General features: G+C 50.2%; 1 protein-coding gene across 1 annotated transcript; it reads right to left on the bottom strand.

Annotated features, from left to right (window-relative positions):
* Window positions 1-1,160: 1,160 nt before the first annotated feature.
* LOC136509654 (uncharacterized) lies at window positions 1,161-19,975 on the bottom strand. Its single transcript, XM_066504398.1, has 5 exons — window positions 19,572-19,975; window positions 10,317-10,353; window positions 9,990-10,226; window positions 9,524-9,571; window positions 1,161-1,945 (listed from the first exon to the last, which is right to left on the bottom strand). The coding sequence occupies exons 1-5, from the start codon at window positions 19,871-19,873 to the stop codon at window positions 1,466-1,468; spliced, it is 1,104 nt and encodes a 367-aa protein (XP_066360495.1). The 5' UTR covers window positions 19,874-19,975; the 3' UTR covers window positions 1,161-1,465.
* Window positions 19,976-25,972: the final 5,997 nt, after the last annotated feature.

The raw sequence follows: 25,972 nt of genomic DNA on the forward strand, positions 1-25,972 counted from the left end.
TAGATAGGCTGGGGGTGCGGTCGTGAGTCGAGGCAGTGGCAAGTCGGGACAGTGCAGGGAGAACCACGACATCGGTGTAGCCGATCGAGGCGATGTCCTCTGTTCTGGCGGCTCGGGCTCCTCCCTCCCTCCTCCTTCCTTCTCCCTTCTCTTCTCTGGATTGGCGTGTGGTTGGTGAAGCCACCAGTGGCCACAGGGTGGATAGGGAAGGGCTAGGCCACCGGCTCAGGGCATTTATAGTCCGAGCTCGGCCATGGTGGCCAGTGAACGACAGATGGAGGGGATGGGGGTACGTGGAGGGTGATCAAGGGCTTCGTCTTAGGTTTTTGGGAGCGCGGGGTGGTTGCGCGGGCACAGGCACCTCCAATTTTGAATCCCAGGTGGTCAAGGCAAGGACGGATAGTGTCAAGGGGCACAGGTCCACGCACGACGTCATGCACATCATGACGCCGGCTAGTGGAGGCGAGGCACGCTGGGGCTGCAGACGTCGCGCGCATCCTCGCGTTGGAGCGCAACGACCAGGGGCGTGGACAACCAGGGCATACGAGGGACCGCGAGATCCTCTCAAGTTGCCGGTGCTCTACTTTTGGAAAACCAGAGGAAGGGCGGGGGTTGGGGATGACAGGCGAGGCCTGGCTGTCAGCGACAGGGGAGAAGACGACAACGACGCGTCGCGACGCAGGCAGGCACAGCGTGGGCCACTGCTGGGCCAGCTCGGCCACACTCGAGCAAAGGCGCCCGCGGGAGAGAGCTAGGCCACGTTGCTAGGTAGGTGGCGATGCGCACGCAAGAGCAGGGCTTGGCCGCAGCGCTAGCTGGGCTGCTTTGGTCTTTCTATTTATTTCCCCTTTTCTAATTCCTTTTCTATTTCCATTTCTATTTCTATGCTATACCTTGGACTTCTATGCATGTATACATGTGTTGCCAAGAATATACACATCCTTATGGGGTCCACTAGGGGTCAACTAGGTTATTAGGGTCAAAGCCAAGGGTCAGCAACACACACACACAACAAGTTTGGTAAAAAGGTTTAGTTGATTTTATTACATCACATAAAATCAAAAAGATACAACTCACATGTTGTTTTAAATATGCAAATGCTCAACCATGCTAACTCAGTCCCTATCAGCCATACCATACACAGCCAAGACCCATCGAAGGAAAAGTTCAATTCAATGAAATAGAAGAAAAGCATTGTTGATACAAAGCATCAGATTATACACAATGCTGCGATGTACTACTCCCAAATGTCATTTAGTTTAACACCCCTAACAGAAGAGAGCAACAATTTCTTTGAAGACCAACATACACTTCTCCACATAAGCCATTACATCTCAACACGAAACCTCGTAAACGATGCTTCGCTCCTTTTGTGTCGGTGAATCAACTCTTATGCCACACCTGTAAAATCCCCCAAAACAACCGAACCCCATGTATAACCTGTATATCATGTAAAAAAAGAAATTTAACTAGCCCAAATCCTGTCCAATCTGTCAACACTCTTCCGACCACAGTCCAGCTGCTCAATGTTCCTCTTTGGCCTCTCGAAGATGTCAACACTTCTCCTAGATTTCTCAAACTGATCAAATGATATCTTTAGCTTGTCTACCTTCTCGACGTTGCTATATCTATGTTCAGTGTTTCTCGTCCTATCTCGAGTTGACCTTGATTTTTCCCTTTGGTCTGTGCTCTTTCGCGAGGGTTCAAAGAAATCGGTGTTCTTCTGTGAGGGTTCAATCCGGTCCCCACTTTCCCTCCTGGCTTGCCTATGGGATGGCGATTTCTCTACTGTGTAGAAAAAATTCTTGAGGTGCTGGATGTATTCCGGGAAAAGCTCCAAATCACAGTGCTTCCCTCCCCTGAGCCATAAGGGCTCATATTTCTCTTTGCAAAGTTCCCAAAGTTGTTTACCATGAGACCAATCCACCACTTCATCAGCAGTTCCCTACAATTCAGCAAGAGGTATCAACACCAGTATTGAATCAAATAACATGCATAGTTTGAACAAATTAAACCAAGAAATGTTCAAGTTAATGTGAAAAAAATGTTGCACTAAATTCGCCCACAATTAAATTGCACCGCTCCATCAAGGGTAAATTACAATTTGATTCCCTGTAAAGTTCCCATATATTCCACATGCACAGCAGTACCTGCAATTAGTTGTGTGCTCCAGCGCACAAGCTCAGACCACATAAAGGTCATTACATATATTATTGAATGTGCCATTCAAATGGCATGACTTGCAAGGGTCTGATGCAGTTGATTGCAAATGAAAAAAAAGGCTGTGTGGCTATGTATATTAGGCATTATGACTTGTGTAACCAATTATTATGCTCCAAGCAACACCCACCTGGTTTCAAGAGTACAGATTATGTGATTGAGAAAACACACTCCATAACACAAATAAAGACTATGTGGATATGGGTTCCTAACCCACAGAACTTCACACAGATTACATACACATCTATTCAGCCATTACTCCCTCCATACCAGTATGTTTGTCTATAGCCTCAGTAGAAGACATTTCACAATGTCCATGAAGATATCAAAAGTGTAGTTATCATGACATTTCGATCATGATCCCTAATTAAATGTTTCAAAAGAAGAGTAGTATTTGTATCATATTATTTAATATGGCATGGATCGTTATTTCACAGGGACTTTTACTTGGAACTAGTTTTTCATTGGTTAGTGCACATGGCATGCGATGCACAAATATAGTGGAACCGGAGGGAGTACTGTCATGTGGGGCCGCGCCTATTCCAGGAGACGGCGAGCCCGTGACATCCGCTGGGCGGCTGAGGGAGCGCATGCGTGGGCTGGGAGCGCAATCACCACGCCGCATGCAGAGGCTGTTTTGGAAACAGCCTAAATTAGAGAGCCATGCAGGGAGCCTCCAATTTAGGAGCAGTTAGCTCAGATTAGCCGGGCCATGAGCCTATAAGAATATTTGTAATCAATCATTTGAAGGGAAGAAGAATTACATTCCTAAACTCTCTCCCCTCTTCTCCAACAAACCGTGAGCGCCGAGGGGCAAAACCTTGCACTCCAACCACGGATCGAGACTACGAACTCCGGAGTCGAGGTCCAGCTACCCTAGGCCCCGACGCCCTTGACAACCTGGTATCAGCAGCGAATTATGGAGGAGGAGATGGATTTCCCGCGCTACGACGGCAAGTCCGAATCCACTGATCTTTCTCAATCGATGTGAGTCGTACTTCCATCAGCAGCGAATTATGGGGGAGGAGAAGGTGTGGATGGCGTCTTACAACCTTGAGGAGGGTGCCCAGCTGTGGTACTTCCAGGTCCAGCAAGATGAAGGGACCCCCTCCTGGCGCCATTTCAAGGAGCTGCTCCACCTATGTTACGGTCCGCCTCTTCGCTCCAACCCCCTCGGCGAACTTGCGGCGTGCCATCGCACGGGGACCGTGGAGGAGTACCAGGACCGGTTCCAGGCGTTGCTGCCGCGTGCGGGCCGCCTGGATGAGGTGCAGCGCGTCCAGCTGTTCATCGCAGGCCTCCAGCCGCCACTCAGCCACGACGTCGAGATCCATCACCCGCAGTCGCTGGTAGCGGCCATGAGCCTCGCCCGCAAGCTGGAGCTCCGGAACAGCTACTTCGCTCTGCCAGCGTGCGTTCCCCAGCGCGATCGGGGCCTCTTTCCGGCACCCGCACCGCCCAGTGCTCTGGGACTTCAGCGCGCGGACGATGACGTTCACGAGGCACGGGCGCGCCATATGTTGGACAGGCGTGGTGACGCCCCGACACGCCGCGCCTCCGCGCCACAACGGCCAGCGAGTCATTGCTGGAGGAGCTCCTAGCTGCCTTCGACGACGTCTTCGGCGAACCACAAGGGCTGCCTCCGCCACGGGGCCGCGACCACGCCATCGTCCTCAAGCCAGGCGCGCAGCCCGTGGCGGTACAGCCCTACCGCTACCTGGCGTCTCACAAAGATGAATTGGAAAGGCAGTGCGCGGCCATGATGCACCAGGGCATCATCCGCCGCAGTTCCTCCGTGTTCTCATCGCCGGTCCTGCTGGTCAAGAAGGCGGATGGCACGTGGCGATTTTGCGTGGATTACCGCGCATTGAACGCCCTCACGGTCAAGGACGCGTTTCCCAATCCGGTGGTGGATGAGCACCTCGACGAACTTCACGGCGCCAAATTCTTCTCCAAGTTGGACCTGCACTCCGGCTACCACCAAGTGCGGATGCGACCAAGCGACATCGACAAGACCGCGTTCCGCACCCACGACGGCTTGTATGAGTTCTTGGTCATGTCGTTCGGGCTGTGCAACGCCCCGGCGACGTTCCGAGCGCTCATGAACGATGTTCTGCGGTCCTTCCTCCGCCGCTTCGTGCTTGTTTTCTTTGACAACATTTTAATCTACAGCAATTCATGGGCGGACCACCTCCGGCACCTGCGCGCCGTGCTCACGCTACTGCGCCATCATCGGCTCTTCGTCAAGCGATCGAAGTGCGCCTTCAGGGTGTCCTCTGTCTCCTACCTCGGCCACGTCATATCCACGGCAGGCGTAGCCATGGACCCGGCCAAGGTGCAGGCCGTCCATGACTGGCCGGTGCCTCGCTCCGCACGCGCGGTCCGCGGTTTCCTCGGCCTTGCGGGCTACTACCGTAAATTCGTCTACGACTACGGCGCAATAGCAGCACCACTGACGGCGCTCCTCAAAAAGGAGGGCTTTTCCTGGAACGACGCCGCGGCGAACGCCTTCGACGCGCTCAAGAGGGCGGTCACATCCGCCCCCGTTCTGGCACTGCCGGACTTCGCCAAGGACTTCATCGTCGAGTGCGACGCGTCCTCCCAGGGGTTTGGGGCAGTGCTCATCCAAGACAAGCACCCGGTGGCGTATTTCAGCCGCCCCATCGCTCCGCGTCACCGCTCCCTCGCCGCTTATGAGCGCGAGCTCATCGGGCTAGTTCACGCCATCCGTCACTGGCGTCCGTACCACTGGGGCCGTCGTTTCCTTGTCCGGACGGACCACTTCAGCCTCAAGTTTCTTTTGGACCAACAGTTGGCGACGATCCCGCAACATCATTGGGTCGGGAAGCTTCTGGGTTCGATTTCTCCGTCGAGTATAAGCCCGGCGCGGCGAACACCGTGGCGGACGCCTTGTCCCGCCGTGACACCGACGCGGGCTCCCTCACCGACGCGGGTTCCCTCTCGGCCATCTCAGTGCCGCGGTTCGACTTCGTGAAGCACCTCCGCCAGGCCCAGTCCACCGATCCAACTCTGGTGGCCATCCGGGATGAGCTCCGCACGGGCACCCGCGGGGCGCCTTGGACACTCGTCGACGACATGGTGACCTTCGACCGCCGCCTCTACATCGCACCGGCCTCTCCACTGCTGCTCGAGATCATGACGACCGTGCACGAGGATGGCCACGAAGGCGTCCAACGCACACTACACCAGCTTCGCCGCGATTTCCATTTTCCCAACATGCGGCAACTCGTGCAGGATATGGTGCACGCGTGCTCCACATGCCAAAGGAACAAGTCGGAACACCTCCACCCAGCGGGCCTCCTCATGCCACTGCCCATTCCGACGGGTGTCTGGACCGACATCGCCCTAGACTTTGTCGAGGCACTGCCGCGCGTCGGGGGAAAGTCAGTCATCCTGACGGTGGTTGACAGGTTCAGCAAGTACTGCCACTTCATACCTCTGGCGCACCCCTACTCTGCCGAATCGGTCGCCCAGCCGTTCTTCCGCGACATTGTTCGTCTTCACGGCGTGCCTCAATCCATGGTGTCCGATCGGAATCCGGTTTTCACCTCCACCTTTTGGCGCGAGCTGATGCGTCTGGTGGGCACCCGGCTGCATATGACGACGGCCTTTCACCCCCAGTCCGACGGACAGTCGGAGGCCGCCAACCGGGTCATCGTCATGTATTTGCGCTGCTTCACGGGCGACAGGCCGCGCCAATGGCTCCGCTGGCTACCCTGGGCCGAGTACATCTACAATACGGTGTACCAGACGTCGTTGAAGGAGACACCCTTCCGCGTTGTCTACGGCCGGGACGCCCCCACCATCCGCTTGTATGAGCCGGGAGAGACAAGGGTGGCCGCCGTCGCCAAGAACATGGAGCAGCGGGACGCGTTCTTAGCCGACGTCCGCTATCGGCTCGGGCAGGCCCAGCAGGTCCAGAAGCACCACTACAACAAGCTTCATCGTTCCGTCTCCTACCAGGTGGGCGATTGGGCCCTACTTCGCCTCCGCCAGCGCGCGGCATCCTCGCTGTCGCTGTCCAACTCGGGGAAGCTCAAGCCACGATATTTCGGCCCCTACCGTGTCATCGAACTGATCGACGACGTCGCCGTCCGCTTGGAGCTGCCTCCGCGTGCTCGCGTGCACGACGTGTTTCATGTGGGCGTTCTCAATAAGTTCGTGGGGCAGCCACCGGACGCATCACCACCACTCCCGGCAATCCACCATGGCGCGACATCACCCGAGCCTGAACGGGCTGTCCGCACTCGTCTGGCGCGCGGCATCCGCCAGGTCTTGGTGCATTGGAAGGGGGAACCTCCAGCAGCGGCCACCTGGGAGGACGTCGACACGTTCCGCGCCAAGTATCCTACCTTCCAGCTCGAGGACGAGCTGGTCGTCGAGGGGGGGAGAGATGTCATGTGGGGCCGCGCCTATTCCAGGAGACGGCGAGCCCGTGACATCCACCGGGCGGCTGAGGGAGCGCATGCGCGGGCTGGGAGCGCGATCACCACACCGCATGGAGAGGTTGTTTTGGAAACAGCCTAAATTAGAGGAGAGCCATGCAGGGAGCCTCCAATTTAGGAGCAATTAGCTCAGATTAGCCGGGCCATGAGCCTATAAGAATATTTGTAATCAATCATTTGAAGGGAAGAAGAATTACATCCCTAAACTCTCTCCCCTCTTCTCCAACAAACCGTGAGCGCTGAGGGGCAAAACCTCACACTCCAACCACAAAATGCACACAAAAGTATGTCAAACTTTAATATCAGAAAATCTGTGGATTGCTCCCTCCGTCTCGGAAAGATAAGTGTATTTTGGCAACAAAGAAAAGTCATACAAAGTAGATTTGGGCCCTTAATCTCTTACAATGTGTTGTCATTTGCAAAAGAATCAATTTTATCTCAAAGGCACTTTGGATACAAATCTATTGATGCAAGTTTTAATGTCCTAAACTTGTATATAATTTGATTACTTGTTGGTCAAAGTTTGTAAAATTTGACATTTCCCTTGACAAAATACACCCATCATTCTGGGATGGAGGGGGTATAGCATCAAACTATTTGTGATGACAACAGATACTTTCATCACTTGCCCAACAAAGGTGACCTCCAGTGCCTAGAAGCATGCAGAGGACATGTGAACCCAAAAGGGTTATGCATCGTGTATCACATTGCCTATATGTGTTCAGATAGTTCACATGTTAAGGTCATGGTTGGTCCAGTGGTTTATGTTCTAACAAATTTTGAAGGAAAAATATATTCAAGCCACAGATTCCAGATTGAAGAAAATTACAACGTTTTCTTAAATGATTCTCATTTCTGTGAAGTTAATGCTAGGGGACAATCAATGTAAGTACTGATTTAGGACCAAAATTTTATTCAACATTCTATTAAATGTCTTGTTTGGCTTGATCCAAGATTCAGATACTAAGTTTGATATCGCGCTACTTCAACTCCACAAACTGCACTGCTGGAATGCAACATAATCATAACTTTTTTGTAGAATACGCAAGAGAGCTGCGTATCATTGCATTAAGGAGATAGCAAATAAATCACAACAAACCAACCACGCTCACATAAACACACTCTTAAACTCAATCTACAGACTAGTAGAGACTACAAAACAACTCAATGAGTGCATGTTGTTGTTTTGCATGAGTCAATGACGATAGCTAGGGCATTTACTTGCACTGTTAACACCAGAAGACCACTAGTTGATACATTCAATGCAACACGGGACCAAAGCATCTCAAGGGTATACAGGTGAAGCAAAAGGGTTTCAGAAAAAAGAAATGGCAAGGCCACAAATTGAAAGTGAGAGCACTGAGATAATAAACTTCCAATATTTTAGTGTGCAGTTATTGCTATCTACTTATATCAAATAATATCTTGTGTCTAGCATAACAATCTAGATATTCAATAAAACATCAAATTTAACAAATCATTTGCACTTGTCCTAACATCCAGATGAGGCTTTTTTTCTTGTGACGCGGGAGAGCTGCGTGTCATTTCATTAAGATAGGAGACAGATGAGGCTTATTTAACAATAAAAAAATTCAAGAGAACAGCAAATTTAACAAATTCATGGCCTTCATATATAATGAGGCTTTCAATAGATAAGAATTACATCCCCTCAGCACACTGAACTCTCTTTTTTAGATTGGTGGGATAGAGTGAGTAGTGCTACTAGTGACATAATATTGCAAGGAATCAATTCTCTCATAATTCTTGGAGCATGGACTGTATGGACTCATCGCAACAGCTGTGTTTTTGATGGAGCAGCCCCTGATATTGCAAGAGCTCTGACCAATGCTGGAGAAGAGAGAAAACTATGGTCGTTGGCTGGGGCTTGAGGAATTTCCCTCCTGACTGCCCCCCATTCAGAAAGTTAGGATCCTAATGCTGCTGTTGGTCGCCCTTTGAAACAGACACAGGGCGCGCTTGTATCCTAAGGATCAGAGAGTTTGGGGGAGTTTTTGTGTGAGTTGGTGTGAGTGTGAGGGCTTGCCTTTTTGGCTGGTCTGGGTGTGTTGTATGGGTTATTTCCCATTTTTACTTCTTAATATAATGATGCACATATAGCTATTATCCATAACTTATCCAGTTATCAAGAAGACACCTAGATATTGAAAGTAAGAACTACATGGATGACAATATACCAAACCTGAAAATAGTGCTTTAAGTCTGACAAATTAAAAGTACATGATAGACCAAAGTAACAAGTAGTGTATTGCATGATACTATGTAGTATGTAGCATTTAGTTGAATCACACAAAACAGAGCAACAAATAGGGATGTAATCATTGCAGCCCTATTCGTTTCGCTAAAAAGCCAGGCTTGAAAAGTACTGTTCGCTGATTTATTGGTTTGCTGATTTGTTGTGAGAGAAAAACATTGTACCATGGCTGATAAGTTCAAGCGAACAGGGGCTCATAAACTACAATCAAATAATATAAAAATTCTTAAACATGTTTTTTTATAAGCAAAATTCAGAAATCATATTCACCAAAGCTTAAAACTATTGAGGAATGGTATACAATAAACTTAGATACTTCAGCACTTGTGAGTAATCCAAATTGGTGGGAATGCAAGCTGATGCACAAGCTAACAACTTTATTCATGTAATCCGACTTTAAGGTTTTATGTCTGCTTTTATAAAACATAATTGAAATAATTCTCATATAGCAAAAAGAAACAATTGAGAAGCACACATACATATGGAACACAACACCACAACTGGCTATGAATTGTCAAATAAAATTTCAGAAAGAGAGAAAAATGTAAGATGAAGATACACTTACATGTATAATGAGCACAGGACATGTAACTTGAGGGATTTTATCAATATTCTGGAAGCAAATGAACAACAGAGAACTGTCAGTATAAAATAGAGATATAGCAGGACAGGAGTAGTTATATTTCAAGTTCCTGAATTTTTAGAAATTTTCAGGCAACACTCTTACACAAACAACTAGTACAACTAAAAGGACAACTCACAAGAGACAACAACAACAACAACAACAACAACAACAAAGCCTTTAAGTCCCAAACAAGTTGGGGTATGCTAGAGTTGAAACCCAGCAGAAACAATCAAGGTTCAGGCACGTGAATAACAACTCACAAGAGACAATTTACTTTTTTTTCTATAGCCAAACAATGACAAAATTGCATGTTGCCTGAACAACAACAAAAAATCAGGCACCTAAGATATAGAAGCGGATAAGATAACTCAATGTTGAATGACGCAATTAACAGATGACAACAAACCTTGTAGATGTCAAACCAATATGTGCGCTTCACAGGATACATAACTCTCAGCCCTGACAATATAGGACTATGCAGGACAACAGCTCGCAGCTGAGGCAAACGACTGGCCAAATCTACAGTAGGCCCACTTCCAACAGATTGTCCATAAAGAATTATTTCTTCTTCCTTGGCACCAAAGTTCTCTAAGAGGCACTTGTAAGCTGCCTCTATGTCAGCATAAGTATTGTGTTCACTCGGCTAAAATGGGACAGCGCAAACACTTAGCAAAGCAGACACTTAGTTTCGTTATGAAAAATAACATTGCTCATCTTCAAGACTTCAACATACCTTTCCTGACGATTGCCCATATCCTGAATAGTCATACCTGCGTAGTTTCAAAGTTACTATTAGCCACTGATTACAGGAAAATCAAGTAACAAGTTGCATATGCTGTATTGTTTACAAAGTAACATTTTTTCCTCAAAAGCATGCTGCATTGTTTACAAAGTAAAACTTTTTCCCCTCAAATGCACAGGAGAGCTGCATGTCATTCCATTAGAGAAGAATGAAGATTACAAACCCACACACATACACCTAACACACACCACACTGTGCTAACAGCAACACACATCACAAAAGAAAAGAAACGATCACCAAAATCTGTGCAGTGGGGTTCCTAAAATGGCATCCAGAGGATGCCAAACTGGCAAGCCATGGCAGCACACCGCAAAACCGCCTCCTCACAATCATGCTCACGCTTAGAGTGTCGACACCAGCAAGAGCACGAGCAGGATCCTCTTCTTCCTCGGCAAGTGCCTCGTTAGCTGGCAGTCGGTCAAGCAGCAGGTGGTGGCTCTGTCCAGCTGCGAGGCCGAGTACATAGCGGCCTCCACCGCTTCGACTCAGGCGCTCTGGCTCGCTCGACTGCTTGGTGATCTCCTCGGCAGAGACACTAGAGCGGTGGAGCTCAGGGTGGACAGCAAGTCCGCTCTGGCCCTGGCAAAGAACCCCGTCTTCCATGAACGCAGCAAGCACATCCGGGTGAGGTACCACTTCATCTGAGGCTGTTTGAAGGAAGGGAGCATCAAGGCAAGCTACATCAACACCAAGGACCAGCTTGCGGACCTGCTCACCAAGCCCCTTGGGAGGATCAAGTTCCTTGAGCTCGGTTCAACTTTCCCACAAGACGACGAACAAGACTTAGGGGGAGAATGATGGATAAGTCTCTGTGGTTTTTGTGTGGGGGGGGGGGGGGGGGGGGGGGGGGCTGCAGCAGCAGGCAACAGCATGGGTCTTGCTGCCCATAGGACAGCATCCTTGACTAGAGGACATCCTTGACTAGAGGACAGCATATTAGCATCTAGGACAGCATTAGGACTAGCATCTAGGACAGCATCTTGGCATATGCTTGGCTGGCTAGCAGCCTATAAATATGTATCCGCAACCCCTCAGGGTGGCATGGCATTGAGAAATAAACCAGAAAATTGTCCCAACTCCTAGTGTCATACTCTCTCGATGAGAGTAAGAATTCTGCTACTTCCAAGAGTGAGAATTCAGCAACTAACAAGTGGTATCAGAGCCGTACTATCCTGTAGCCTAAGCATCTTCTGCTCATCTCCTCTCCCAGCTACACAACAGCCCCAGCTGCGAGCAGCAGCTCCGGCCGCTCCTGCTCACTCCTCCCCAGCCCTCTCCCCACACAGCAGCCCCCCGGTAGCGCGACATGTCCGCAGGGCAAGTCTCAGCTGCTCGGTCGCCTCGAGCACGCGGCGTCGGCAGGAGGCCGAACTTGCCGCGGTAGAGGAACGCGAGCGAGCGGCGGCGGCAAGGGCGTCGAGGCTGGCAGCGGCAGAGCTAGCAGCAGCCAGAGCGGAGGCGGAAGCAGCGGCGGCGGCGAATGCAGCGCGTGCGGCGGCGGCGGAGGTCGAGGCTCTGCGCGGCAGCATCGGTAGCTCCATTTCCGCTGACGACACCGCCGACGCGGACCACGAGCTGCTAGAGAGGGAGGCAGCGCGAGCGCGGGCGACGCAGTGGGCAGCCGCACACGCCCACGAGCGTGGCCGCAGCCCAGACAGGCGCGGACGCGCTGGCGGCGCTCCTGGAGGAGGCGCGCACGGCGGTGGCGCTCCTGGGGTAGCCGCGCACGCCCACGAGTGCGGCGGCAGCCCAGACAGGCGCAGACGCGCCGATGGCGCTCCTGGAGGCGCGCACAGGTGGCGGCGCTCCTGGAGGAGGCGCGCATGGCAACGGTGGTGGACGGGTCGATGGAGAGCGCGGCCTTCACAGGCAGCGTGGCTCTCTCTCCCCGGATCGGTACCGACGGGTCGATGGAGAGCGCGGCCTTCACAGGCAGCGTGGCTCTCCCTCCCCGGATTGGTACCGTGGTTACCACGGGCTCCAGGCTGTTGTCAGGGACGTCGGTCCCGGCGGTGGGTGGCCTACCCTCACCAAGGCCAACTACGTCGAGTGGGCTGCGGTGATGAGGGTAAAGCTCTAGGTGCGGCACATGTGGAAGGCAGTCCAATACGGCGACGTCGACTACGACCTAGATCGACGGGTGCTGGATGCCCTCATCGCTGCAGTCCCGCCCGAGATGCAGTTCTCGCTTACCAACAAGCGGACTGCCAAGGAGGCTTGGGACACCATCGCTGCGGCACGCATCGACAGCGACCGCGCCCGCAAGTCCACACTGCAGGCACTTCGCAAGGAGTGGGAGAACCTAGCCTTCAAGCCAGGTGAGGACGTTGATGACTTTGCTCTCCGTCTCAACACTCTGTTGCAGAAGATGGTGCAGTTCGGCGATGACACCTACGGCGAGGAGAGAGCTGTCGAAAAGCTCTTTCGCTGCGTCCCCGAGAAGTACAAGCAGATGGCTCGCTTGATCGAGTCCCTGCTGGATCTCTCCACGATGTCGATCGAGGAGGCAATAGGTCGCCTCAAGGTCGTCGACAGCGATGAGCCACAGTCTCTCTTGGGGCACATCTCCACTGGCGGGAAGCTCCTTCTCACTCGGGAGCAGTGGCTTGCCAACCAAGGTGACCGGAAGAAGAGGGAGCCTTCTTCCGCGACAGGCGGCCGCAAGCGTGGCAAGCCACGCAAGGCACGCAGAGACGCTCAGGCCGGGGCGCGAGGACGTGCCGAGGGTGATGCCCGCGGAGGCGCCCAGGGCGACGCCGCCGTCAGGCACAAGCCGGCACGAGACGACGCCTGCCACAATTGCGGCCAGCTCGGCCATTGGGCCAAGGACTGCCGACAGCCACGACGCGGCCAGGCCCATGTCACACAGGCGGAGGAGGAGCCGGCTCTGTTCATGGCACATGCAAGCATTGAGCTACCTCCAGCGGCACCGGCCGCAGCGGCTCTCCACCTCGACGAGCCAAAAGCACACGCCCTCCTCGGCGACAGCTCCGGCAACGACAAGACGGACGGGTGGTGCCTCGACACCGGCGCCACCCATCACATGACCGGTCGACGGGAGTTCTTCACCGAGCCTGACTCTAGCGTCCGAGGCTCCGTCAAGTTTGGGGATGCCTCCGGCGTGGAGATCAAGGGCGTCGGCTCCGTCATCTTCACCACCGTGTCTGGTGAGCACAGGCTGCTCACCAGAGTCTACTACATCCCCGCGTTGAGGAACTCCATCATCAGCTTGGGACAGCTGGATGAGAACGGTTCGCGTGTGGTGGTTGAGGATGAAGTTGAGGATTTGGGATCGTCGTCGTCGCCTTCTTGCCAAGGTATCCAGAAGCGCAAATCGACTCTACGTCCTTAACGTGCAGGTGGCACAACCCCTCTGTCTCGCTGCTCGTCGGGACGACGAGGCGTGGCAGTGGCACGAGCGTTTCGGGCACCTTCACTTTGAGGCCTTGAAGCGGCTCAGTGCCACGGAGATGGTGCGAGGCCTGCCGTGCCTCGACCATGTGGAGCAGCTCTGCGACATCTGCGTGTTGACGAAGCAGGGGCGACTCCCCTTTCCACAGCAGGCTAGCTTTCGAGCCAAGGAGAGGCTCGAGCTTGTGCACGGGGACTTGTGTGGCCCGGTGACACCGGCCACACCGGGAGGACGACGCTACTTCCTGCTGCTCGTCGACGACCTCTCCCGCTACATGTGGGTGATGGTCCTCGGCAGCAAGGGAGAGGCTGCGGACGCCATCAGGCGCGCGCAGGCTGCTGCGGAGGCGGAGTGCGGCCGCAAGCTGTGCGTGCTGCGCACCGACAACGGCGGCGAATTCACGGCGACTGAATTCGCGTCGTACTACGCTGACGAGGGCATTCAGCGCCACTACTCCGCGCCGTACAGCCCGCAGCAGAACGGCGTCGTCGAGCGGCGCAACCAAACGGTTGTGGGGATGGCTCGGGCCCTCCTCAAGCAGAGGGGGATGCCGGCTGTCTTCTGGGGAGAGGCTGTGGTGACGGCCGTCTACATCCTCAACCGCTCGCCTACCAAGGCGCTCGACGGCAGGACACCGTACGAGGCTTGGCATGGGCGCAAGCCGGTGGTCTCCCACTTGTGGGTCTTCGGCTGCCTCGCATTCGCCAAGGAGCTTGGCCACATCAGCAAGCTCGACGACAGGAAGCACTCCGGAAGTGTTCATCGGCTACGCGGAGGGCTCAAAGGCCTACCGCATCCTTGACCCGAAGACACAACGTGTGCGCACGGCGCGCGACGTTGTGTTCGACGAAGGGCGAGGATGGGCGTGGGACAAGGCGGTGGACGACGGCTCGACTCCGACGTACGACGACTTCACTGTCGAGTACGTCCACTTCGAGGGAGCTGGGGGAGTAGGCAGCTCTTCTTCGGCGAGCGCGTCTACCCCCGTCCCTGAGCCTCCACCGACCCCGGCGCCTGCTACTCCGACAGCACCACGCTCTCCAGCCAGGACCTCGGCTGCGATGAGTTCTTTGCCAGCTCCACCACAGCCGGCAACGCCACGCACTCCAGCACCGACAGGCACCACTCCAGGCGCGTCTACTCCACCACCAGCTCGTGTCGAGCACGGCCCGATTGAGCTCGCTACTCCGCTCTCTCACGACGAGGAGCGCGTCGACGCGTACCACGACGGTGAGCCGTTGCGGTACCGTACAATGGAGAACCTTCTTGGCGACCAGCCGGTGCCGGGACCGGTGCCTCACGACCTGGAGGCGCAGTTGCACCTTGCGTGTGATGATGGCGAACCTCGGTCGTTTGCAGAGGCCGAGAGACACGCAGCATGGCGCGCCGCGATGCAGTTGGAGATGGATGCGGTTGAGAAGAACCGCACCTGGGAGCTTGCTGACCTTCCTCGTGGTCACCGCGCTATCACCCTTAAGTGGGTGTACAAGCTGAAGAGGGATGAAGCCGGTGCCATCGTCAAGCACAAGGCTCGCTTGGTGGCACGAGGTTTCGTGCAGCAGGAGGGGGTCGACTTCGACGACGCCTTTGCTCCCGTGGCACGGATGGAGTCCTTGCGACTCCTTGCGCTAGCTGCCCAGGAGGGCTGGCGTGTTCATCACATGGACGTCAAGTCAACGTTCCTTAACGGCGACTTGAAGGAGGAGGCCTACGTGCACCAGCCGTCGGGATTTGCGATCCCCGGCAAGGAGGGCAAGGTGCTCTGCCTGCGCAAGGCCCTCTATGGCTTGTGGCAGGCATCGAGGGCGTAGAATGCCAAGCTGGATTCCACGCTAAAGGGGATGGACTTCGAGCAAAGCCCGCACGAGGCGGCCATCTACTGACGGGGCAAGTGGAGGAAATGCTCTGCTGATGGGTGTCTACGTCGATGACTTGGTGATCACCGGCATCAAGGATGCGAAGGTGGCGGCATTCAAGGAAGAGATGAAGGCCACCTTCCAGATGAGTGACCTGGGGCCTCTCTCCTTCTACCTGGGAATCGAGGTGCACCAGGATGACTCCAGGATCACGCTTCGACAGACCGCCTACGCCAAGCGCGTCGTTGAGCTAGCTAGGCTCACCGACTACAACCCAGCTCTCACTCCGATGGAGGAGAGGCTGAAGCTGAACCGCGACAGCACGACGAAGGAGGTGGACGCTACGCAGTACCGATGTCTTGTGGGGAGCCTTCGCTACCTCTCCCACACACGGCCGGACTTGGCATTCTCCGTCGGCTATGTTAGTCGGTTCATGCAGCGACCGACAACGGAGCATTAGCAGGCTGTGAAGAGGATCATCCGCTACGTTGCGGGGACTCTCGACCACGGCCTCTACTACCCTAGGTACCCTGGGGCGGCACACTTCGTCGGGTACAGCGACAGCGACCACGCCGGCGACATCGACACCAGCAAGAGCACGAGCGGGATCCTCTTCTTCCTCGGCAAGTGCCTCGTTAGCTGGCAGTCGGTCAAGCAGCAGGTGGTGGCTCTGTCCAGCTGCGAGGCCGAGTACATAGCGGCCTCCACCGCTTCGACTCAGGCGCTCTGGCTCGCTCGACTGTTTGGTGATCTCCTCGGCAGAGACACTAGAGCGGTGGAGCTCAGGGTAGACAGCAAGTCCGCTCTGGCCCTGGCAAAGAACCCCGTCTTCCATGAACGCAACAAGCACATTCGGGTGAGGTACCACTTCATCCGAGGCTGTTTGGAGGAAGGGAGCATCAAGGCAAGCTACATCAACACCAAGGACCAGCTTGCGGACCTGCTCACCAAGCCCCTTGGGAGGATCAAGTTCCTTAAGCTCTGCTCCAGAACCGGGATGGTTCAACTTTCCCACAAGACGACGCACAAGACTTAAGGAGAGAATGATGGATAAGTCTCTGTGGTTTTTGTGGGGGGGCTGCAGCAGCAGACAGCAGCATGAGTCTTGCTGCCCATAGGACAGCATCCTTGACTAGAGGACATCCTTGACTAGAGGACAGCATATTAGCATCTAGGACTAGCATCTAGGATAGCATCTAGGACTAGCACCTAGGACAACATCTAGGACTAGCATCTAGGACAGCATCTTGGCATATGCTTGGCTGGCTAGCAGCCTATAAATATGTATCCCCAACCCCTCAGGTTGGCATGGCATTGAGAAATAAACCAGAAAATTGTCCCAACTCCTAGTGTCATCCTCTCTCGATGAGAGTAAGAATTCTGCTCCTTCCAAGAGTGAGAATTCAGCGACTAACAGTGGAACACTAAGTCATTTAAGATGTTTCCAATTTACTAAGCTACCATGATCAAACTGTTGAGCCTTTTCCTGTAAACCTTTTCAATAAGATTGGTCATGCAACACCACAATCTGGAGTCCCATGTCCAACTGCAGCCACATTCCCTGCAACCCAATTTTCTTGAAGATGACTAACCACACTTGTCGAGCCACCACACAAGAGACAAGAAAACGCTGAATTCATTGGCTTGACCACAGCGGGGACAGGATGCTAGGTGAGGCAAGGCAAGCCATGCCTGAAAATCTATCCATGGTCCAACATCGATTAAGCACAGCCAGCATGTGCTCTCTATCACATACGATCATCATGCAAATGAAGTCATAGCTTGAGCTCCAGCTACGCGTAAATACTTTATTTTCCTAACTTTATTTTATGCATGCAAAAGAAACACACATACAAGTTTGTCCATCAACAACCTTTCAATTTTAGGAAGTCATTATAAGACAATATGACTGTGTTCAAGTTCCTTTAGTATCTAGAGATAAATGAGATAAACAGAGGCACCAAACTTTCCTAAACATGAAGGACTTTACAGATCAATAATCATTCATCAATGAACTTCCCAGAAAGGAAATAATGACGCACCACAGAACTATCTCAATGAGCAAGCAAGCACTACCAAGGCATAAGATGCCGAAACAAAACTCTATCAAACAGTCCAACCCATAATGTAAAAGAATGTAGTTTTAGACACAGCATAAATGAAATCTATTTTGAGCCCCATGAAGATGATTCAATAATGGAGACATATCCAGACAATGATTTGCCATGAAATTAGTATATGGGTCTCCATCATCCATATTGTGGTTATGTTTTGGCAAGAAGTCCTCTGGACAAGAAATGCAGTCTGAGATAAAGCTTTTGAAATGTTTAATTAATATAAAAGGGATCAATTTAGCAATGACAAAAACCTCTCTAGAGCGCCATTGAATCTGTAAGTGCAGGGTAACAAGGACACAGCTGATAGCTTCTTTCTGTCCTACCAAAAAGTGAAGGCCCAACCACTCAAAAGAATACACTATAAATCAACTTTGGCCCTTTTGCCCTATGATTGAATCACTGCCCAAATTTTATCCTTATAGAAACACAGCCTAGCACATCTAGAATCTCGATCAAGTGCAAAGAGAACCCTGAATATACACCAGTAATGCACCACACAGTAACCGATGAGCCAAGTCTACAAGAATGAGTTCCTTTTCATTCACCACGAGAAACTACATCTATTTCATATCAAACAAACCATCAGTGATTTCCCTTGGATAGGATAAGTAAACTTCCTCATAAATGCACAGGATCAACTGGTCAACCACAACAAGAATTGTGGAATGGAAGAGAAGTATCAGATTGCAGGCATCCTACACCACTGACCAAAAAAAAAAAATCCTAAGAAAAAAGCCACTCCCTCCATCCTGAAAAGAGTGCAATTCTATCTAGCATAGTAACAAGTGAAACCATTTCGAATTTGATCGAGTTTAGAAAAAAGAAAGCATCAATATTTTATACCAAATAAGTGTCATTGTATTCGTCATGGAATATATTTTCATAGAATACTGTTTGATGTCTTAAATAGTGGTACTATTTTCTATAAATTTGGTAACTTTCAAAAGTTGAGTATAGACAGAATTAGAACTAGATCTTACGTCTTTTCAGGAAGGAGGTAGTAGTACATCGCAGTATAGCACACATTTGAGAAAAGCTAACAAAGCAGAAACTAGTATCATCATATCAGTCCGACTGCCCTGCGCAAGATTTTTTTTTTTCTTCATCTTCTTCTTCAAGAAAAGCTGCAATACCAAACCCCAAGACAGACAGGCAGGATCTTCGCTGTGCAGAAGTTTCAGCCCAGTAGCTCAACATCCCATGCTGTAATTCTAGAAAAAGAAATAGAAAGAAGACGAACTCCTTAAAAAATTCGTTTCCATCTCATATATAAGAAATCCCAAATACAGATTCCGAAATATAAAAGAATTTCAGCAACTTCACTCACAAATAACACAAAAATCGAGGCATCGAACGAGATATCACGCCATGTATATGTATATCCCCAGTTACGCGAAAGCAAGACCCAATCCTATTATGAACAAGGAAATCTGCGCAAGAAAAAAAAAGAACAAGGAAATGGATATTCCCACACTCAAAGAAGATCACGGGAAACAAACGGGGACAAAGCAAAGGAAAGTTAGGCAAGCATACCAAAAACATGGAATTCCGCCCAAACTTAGTAAAATCTGAACACACTAGGGAGAATGAGGAAAGAATTTGGCGTCATAACACAAGATTTCACACATCGACGGTGACAAATCGAGGAACGCCTGAGCCCAGGACTAGCCGCCAAGACACGCATGCCCAAGAGCATCCATGGACCACGGGATCACGCCAAACAGAAAAGGAGAAGCAAGCTACGTGAAGCTATTTACACTAGGAGGGAAAGCAATCAGGCGATAGGCGGGCCAATCCTCACCCGAGGATGTTAACGCGGAGGTTGAAGGACAGGTGCACGAAGAGCTGGTAGAGGTGGCCCAGGTCAGCGGCGTTGCCGTGGGAATAGAGCACCGTGGACGCGGCGTCCGGGTGGCGTACGTACATCGCCGCCAGCGTGTTCCCCTTGCGGGTGCGGAGGCGCAGCAACTCGACGTTCTCCCGGTGCGGCTGGCCGCTGAGCGTGGTGACCCCCGCACCGGCGTCCTCCACCAGCGCGTACGACGGCGGTGTCGGCGGGAAGAAGGCCATTTTCGCCGCCACACTCGAGGTCACCCCTCCCATCCCGATCCGTCCCTCCTCGGTATCTCTCTCGCTTATTCGCCCACTGAGCGTGGTGACTTTCTATCTGGATAGTCGATAGGGAGCTAGCTGGCCAGCTTGCGAAGGCTACTTGTTTTTCCCCCTCTCCTCGTTGGGTGGGCTCCCCCCTTTTCGCGTCGTCGATGGTTTGGTACCCGTGACACGTGAGACGGGGGAGTGGGTGGTCCCCGTGGTGAGGGTGGGGACGGGAGCGAGCGCCGGTGGGGACGGGAGCGAGCGCCAGCTGCGCGGTGTGCCATGGTGTGAGTGTGGTAAAACACATGATTCAGGCCCCACTGTTCCACCAAGAGCAATATACATGGATAAATGGACAGTGGACAATATGACTATAGTTAATTTTTTGATACACAACGTGGGATTATATAGATATAAAGGACCCAACAGCAAATAAAAAAAATCGTCAAAACCAACTGTCACGCATCTTGAGAAATACTCCTATCTCGAGCACACGTTCAGTCTTCCGTCTCCGCCATCCTTTTTTCTACGCCGCCGCCGCCTGTCTCCTCCGCACCATAGCGACCTGCCTCCACCCAAAATCGATATTTTTCATCTCGAATCAGCATCTGCGCCATCTCGAATCACCCTACTCACGGACGGACGGGATGACGACCTCGCTACCACATAGTGGCCTCCCTACCCACGCGGACAGCGGGGACGGTGGCCTCCCTACCCGCACAAACTTCAAGGGCGGTGGCCTCCCTTTCACGAGTGGATGGTCGCCGCCGCAAGGGGAAACGATGGGAGACTCCATGCCCTCCTCTCTCCTTCTCTGCGCAAATGAATTTCCCTGAGCTCATGGAGGTAAGATCCGGGTTGGATTGAGGGCTTGCGGGTCAATTTTGTGTGTGTGGATCAGTTGCTCATCTATCTCGCCGGAAGCAACAGAAGTGCCGAAGGCGAAGGAGGAAGATAGAGAAATAAATATTTGTTTATGCTTATGGGCGATCCATAGCCATATGGTCGACTTTAGCTCTTGTAAGAAAAATGAACCCTTCGCCCATTTAGTTTAGATTTTGGTGTTTGATGATTAGCATGATCGTTGGACTAATATCATTTACTAGTGTTTTAAGTTATAGTTCAAAGGATATAAAAGTGGCTTGGACATAGGCAAACTGATGATCCGGATGATTAATACTTGAAGCAAAACATTAGAAGACTTGTCAAAGACCTAAAAGATCAAGCAAAGTCTAAGACACGAGAATGAAACTAAGCCAGACACATGAATCGTGAAGAAACAAGTGAAAAAGGGGTTTTATGAGCGTCGGACCATGGTCATCGGACCATCAGAGGCAGAGTTCAACGGGTCACCAATTCCTAGATCTAGCATCGACAAAAGCATCAGACCCAAGGTGGACAGGGTGTCAAACCAAATGGTCCCACTATTCACGGGGTAGAGAGGAAATAGAGGCTTCGGACCCTAGCAACAGTGCCAGTGTCGAACCAACAGGGTGCACAGTCCGACGGGTTCTAGAGAGCTCTCGAGAGGGGTTGGGCATCGGACCGAGTCTAGAGGAAGGTGTCGGACCGTCCAAGGATAAGGGCCCGGCCATTAGTGAGACCGAGACGGCAACGATCAGCTAGGAGCAGCAACGGCTAGCTTCAACGGCCACCTGTAGAAAGCGTCGAACACTAACAGGCATTGGTTCGATGGTTTGTTCTGGTCTGGTCCGATGGTGCGCAGTGGAGTATTCCAAGCTAGCTAGCTCATTGCTTGGGGCTATAAAAATATGCTCAAATAGGACAAATGAAGTGTGTAGGAGCTGAGAATCATATCAAAGGGAGGTGCTACTCCATTCTAGTGCTCTTTCTCATATAAGTGCTTAAAGAATCACTCGGTGATTAGCATAGGTACTTTGCAAAGTGCTTAGGCTAGTTAGACTATGCTTATGCACTTGCCTAGGCTTAGGTTTAGTAGTTAGTCAGGTTTTCATACCTCGGAAGAAGAAGGTGCTTTTTGCGCACCGTGTTTCTACTTGGTGGGGCTTGTAGTCTTGTGAGACCACACCAATCACATTTGTAGTGTGGCTGCCACCGTGTACCAGAGGAAACAAGGCCCACGACATTTCGGTCGAAAGCTTGATAGTGGAGACGACGGAGAACATCCGTGAGAGTCTTGCCGCAAGGCACATCGAAGACCTACTTGCGCATAGGAATGGCCTCGGGCTATCTATGGAGTTACTCGATCGGAAGTTTGACCCTTGCGAGGGGCTCCAACGAGAACTAGGGGAAAGCTTACACTCTTCTTGATACCTCGGTAAAAATACCTAGAGTCACCAATAGGAGTTTGCATCTCTACCTCAGTTAATCTTCCGCATTTACATTGTTACCTTGTGTTGACGGCAAAAACAGTCGCCTCGTCGTCGCACATGCAGCAAGCCAGGAGAAGCCGCACGCAGCAGATCTTGAGATCTCCTAGGGCTTGGGTAACACAGGACCATATGGTCATGACCTAAGGCGTGCTAGTTAATTTGACCCTACAATTGATAAGGACAAAAGATTGATTAGTAATTTAAGGTGGAACATGCTGATGTTTATTCTAGATAGTTCCAAATATGTGGCTGAGTAGCCGGCGAGGTGAGGTTATGGACTAAAGAGTCGATATCTAGCAAGTTCATGATGTAATGCAAATAAAATGAGCATTATCAGCGATTATCAGGTATTAATTGTGTACATCCTAACAGCCGATGATCATGAAAACATGCAAAAGTATAAAAGATAGGTGTGAAAGCATTTAACATTAATTGAGGATCATGCTAGCTTTTAATCAGGATAAAAACAAATACAAGCATTAAAACAACTAATGTTTCTTCAATGAGCAGGCTATCGGCTAAATAGCAGATTGCAGTGGTTTATATTGTACGACGTGCAAACATTCATCCATTGGATATAAATAAATCTACAAACTAACTAAACCCAATCTATTGTATCGCCAACAAATCAAATCAGCTGTTGCAGCATTGACGGTAGGACCCTAGATCAAAGACTAGCAATTGATAGATCTACTCATATTTAATGGGATCGTGAAAGCGCGTTATACACGTGAAGGCACAAGTGATCGGCTAAATAGCCGATGCAAACATAGCATGTAGTCAGAGGCTATGTTTGACCATAAGCGAACTTGTTGATTGATAATTTTTTATCTATAGTGCTAATAGTGGGGGTCGACCGGATCGATGGCAGCCATAATAGTAGTTCTAGACTAGATTTTATCAACTAGCAAGCTTACTTAAGATCAAACATGCCCTGGCCACATGCTACCTTTGATCAAGATTGGAATAAAATGACTAATTTAGCTAAAACCATCGTCAAAGTGAGATCTAAACGAGATAAAGCGACGAGACGGTAGTTTGATAAGATATAAAGCCGATCCATTTCAACCTCGATAACTAATTCGTTTCAAGATTTGTAAGAGGTCGGCCGGACCGATGCAGCCAAACAAATATTGATAAGAATCGATAAGTAACTTGTACCAGGAGTCGCAAGAGGTCGGCCGGACTGATATAGCCTTACAATTACTGATAAAAGTTGATAATTAACTTATACCAAAGCTTACAAGAGGTCGGCTAGACCGATGCAGCCTTATAAATAAAAGTATAAGTCGTGATGGTACTCACAAACAAACTGGAGATCGACCGAACTAATGCAGGCCTGCTTGCCTGAAGAACTCGCCGAGATCTACACTACTCCTACTCCTAGGGTTGGCATAAGCCAAAAAGGAAAGGTATGTGTTTGTGATTGATCATAGAGATGTCTATTATATTAGCCAGGGTTCAATATTTATATCCGAGACTTGACTATGAGTCCTAGTCGAACAAGACCAGTTACAAAATTAGAAAAAGAAAACAAACATTGTAAATTAAGATAATTTGAATTCTAATCTTTTCCTTCTACAAAGTCCAATGTGTCTTCTTGCTTCGGGTTACCGCCATCTTCCATCGATAAGGCCCATTCTTGAAATGACGATGTTATGCCACTTGGCCAATCCTGATGGTAACTTTTGCTTAGCCAATTTTGTGAACGTCTTGGCTTCTCTCAATGAATTTGGTGTCAACACATGCCCCCAATTTTAGGATAAAATGATTTTATTCCATAATTATCTCTTATGACCGTTGCACACGCCGCACTTCCAATCATTCATTCTGATTTCTCAATGTAGGCTAAAACTTGTCATAAATTTCCAAATTGCCCTTGTCTCCTTTATTTGGCCATTCTGCTTCTGTTCCTCCTTATTTCGCTTGCTAACCGCCACAGTCTCTTTGAGCCTTAAACCCTAGCAAATCAGAACTTCATCACTGAAGCGCTCCACTGTTCTTTGCATATTCTCGAAAGCGACAACTTGTTTGAGGAAGCGGCCACCGTCAACAGCGTTCTAGAGGTATGGATTAATAATTTCTAATTTTCCATGACTTTCAACTGCCTCTTGATTCCGATTTTACTTTTCGATATGTTCTTAGGAGCTTAGGAACAAAATTTTAATCCCGTCAGCTGATGTTCTCCATACCTATTACCTTGGATCGATAGGTAACCTTGACCCAACTAAAATAATCAATCTAGAAACCAATAGACTCCCATTCAAAAATGGGTCATGAATTCTTTAGCCTGTGATTATACTTTTAGAGCCTGGCCGCTTCCCCTTAAAGGATGGAGAGATTGGTACCATAGGATAGCAGATGCAGAATGAGCCAGCTAGGTTCTTTATGATTTGGATCAATGTATTACCTTATCATTATCTCCCATGAAGAGAAACGAACCACTACTAAAAGCAGTATCTTATTTTTGGTCCAATGCTTTTAATGCTTTCATCTTTGGTCAAGGCCCAATGACAATTACATTAGCTGACATCTTCATGCTGATTGGCCTTAGGATCACTGGCCCTCTCCAACCTTTAAATCTTCTTAATAAACTGTCCCACAAACTGGGAAATTTGAAAGGAGGAGGATGGACTGGCTATATGGCCATTCATAAGAAACCCGGCAACGTTAGCAAAAAAGAGCATGTAGCATTCTTGAACATGTGGCTGGAGAAGCATGTCTTCTATGGGTCATCTTGTGCACCAACCAGCAATAACCTTTATCTAGCAGAGTGTTTAGCGAATGGTGTTGACATTCCTCGTGGAAAAATATCTGCTAGGGTCTTTTTATCATCTGATCGACTAGGTATCCAAGAGTCTGCTAGAGAATAAGCCAACTGGTACAATCAATGGACCCTAGTGGTTATTACAGTTGTGGCTTAACCTATACATGCACAAGATGGTGGCTGTTGACCTGAGAAACCTGAGCTTCCCTTCCTTCAACTATTTAGAAGATCAGGAGAAGTTATTAGACCAAGGCAAAGATTTCGTGGATATTCATCTTTCAGTGAGACAACATTGGCAATCAGCATCCCTCTTGACATCGATGAATTTTTTAAAAGATTCTACAAGGGATTTTCTGCTAATGTCTTAACTTGGTTCACTTACTCCCTAATCGATGAATTCATGAACCCTTATAAGTTCAGGTTTGAGTTGGCTTGCAGAGATCCATCCTCCATGGCCATCTTCCAATGTATAATAGAGCCAGGACTGCTTCCAACAGAATTTAGGCATGGCCGAGAGAAGCCGCTGAACTCATGAATTTTATAATCCAGTGATTATGGCTCGTCAACTTGGCCTTGGTCAACTACCTCCCGGGCTATTTTTCGCTAATAAACTAAAGCCGAGAGAGGACCAAACTGAGGGTCTCGAATTCATATGGATTCTCAAATTTGAAGAAGCTCTGCCTCGGATAGATCTATCTATATGGAAGTATGCCCCCTTTGCTTCTAACCTATTCAACGAATGGTGGCAAGAATGGACTCAACACTTGTTCTACCAATCAGCCATTCCCTATTGCCTAACACTGAATCCAAATTTTCCATTTGATGCTGAGGTAAGCAAACTTTCATGTCGTTAGTCGATTCCTATTTTGGCTGGCAAACCCATTCATCTTCACTTTCTTCTATAGGACATTGATTCTATTCCCTCAACCATCAGTAGAAGCAACTAGTCATTCAAATACCTCGTCTAGTGTCCAAGCCTAAGAA

Source organism: Miscanthus floridulus, chromosome 15, assembly GCF_019320115.1.
Source record: "Miscanthus floridulus cultivar M001 chromosome 15, ASM1932011v1, whole genome shotgun sequence".
Classification (NCBI taxonomy): Eukaryota; Viridiplantae; Streptophyta; class Magnoliopsida; order Poales; family Poaceae; genus Miscanthus; species Miscanthus floridulus.

Coding starts and splice junctions, on each gene's coding strand:
- LOC136509654 (XM_066504398.1), bottom strand. CDS start 19,873: ATGGGAGGGGTGACCTCGAGTGTGGCGGCGAAAATGGCCTTCTTCCCG. Junction 10,354..19,571: donor CTCCGCGTTAACATCCTCGG/GTGAGGATTGGC, acceptor GAAACTACGCAG/GTATGACTATTCAGGATATG. Junction 9,572..9,989: donor ATTGGTTTGACATCTACAAG/GTTTGTTGTCAT, acceptor ATTTGCTTCCAG/AATATTGATAAAATCCCTCA.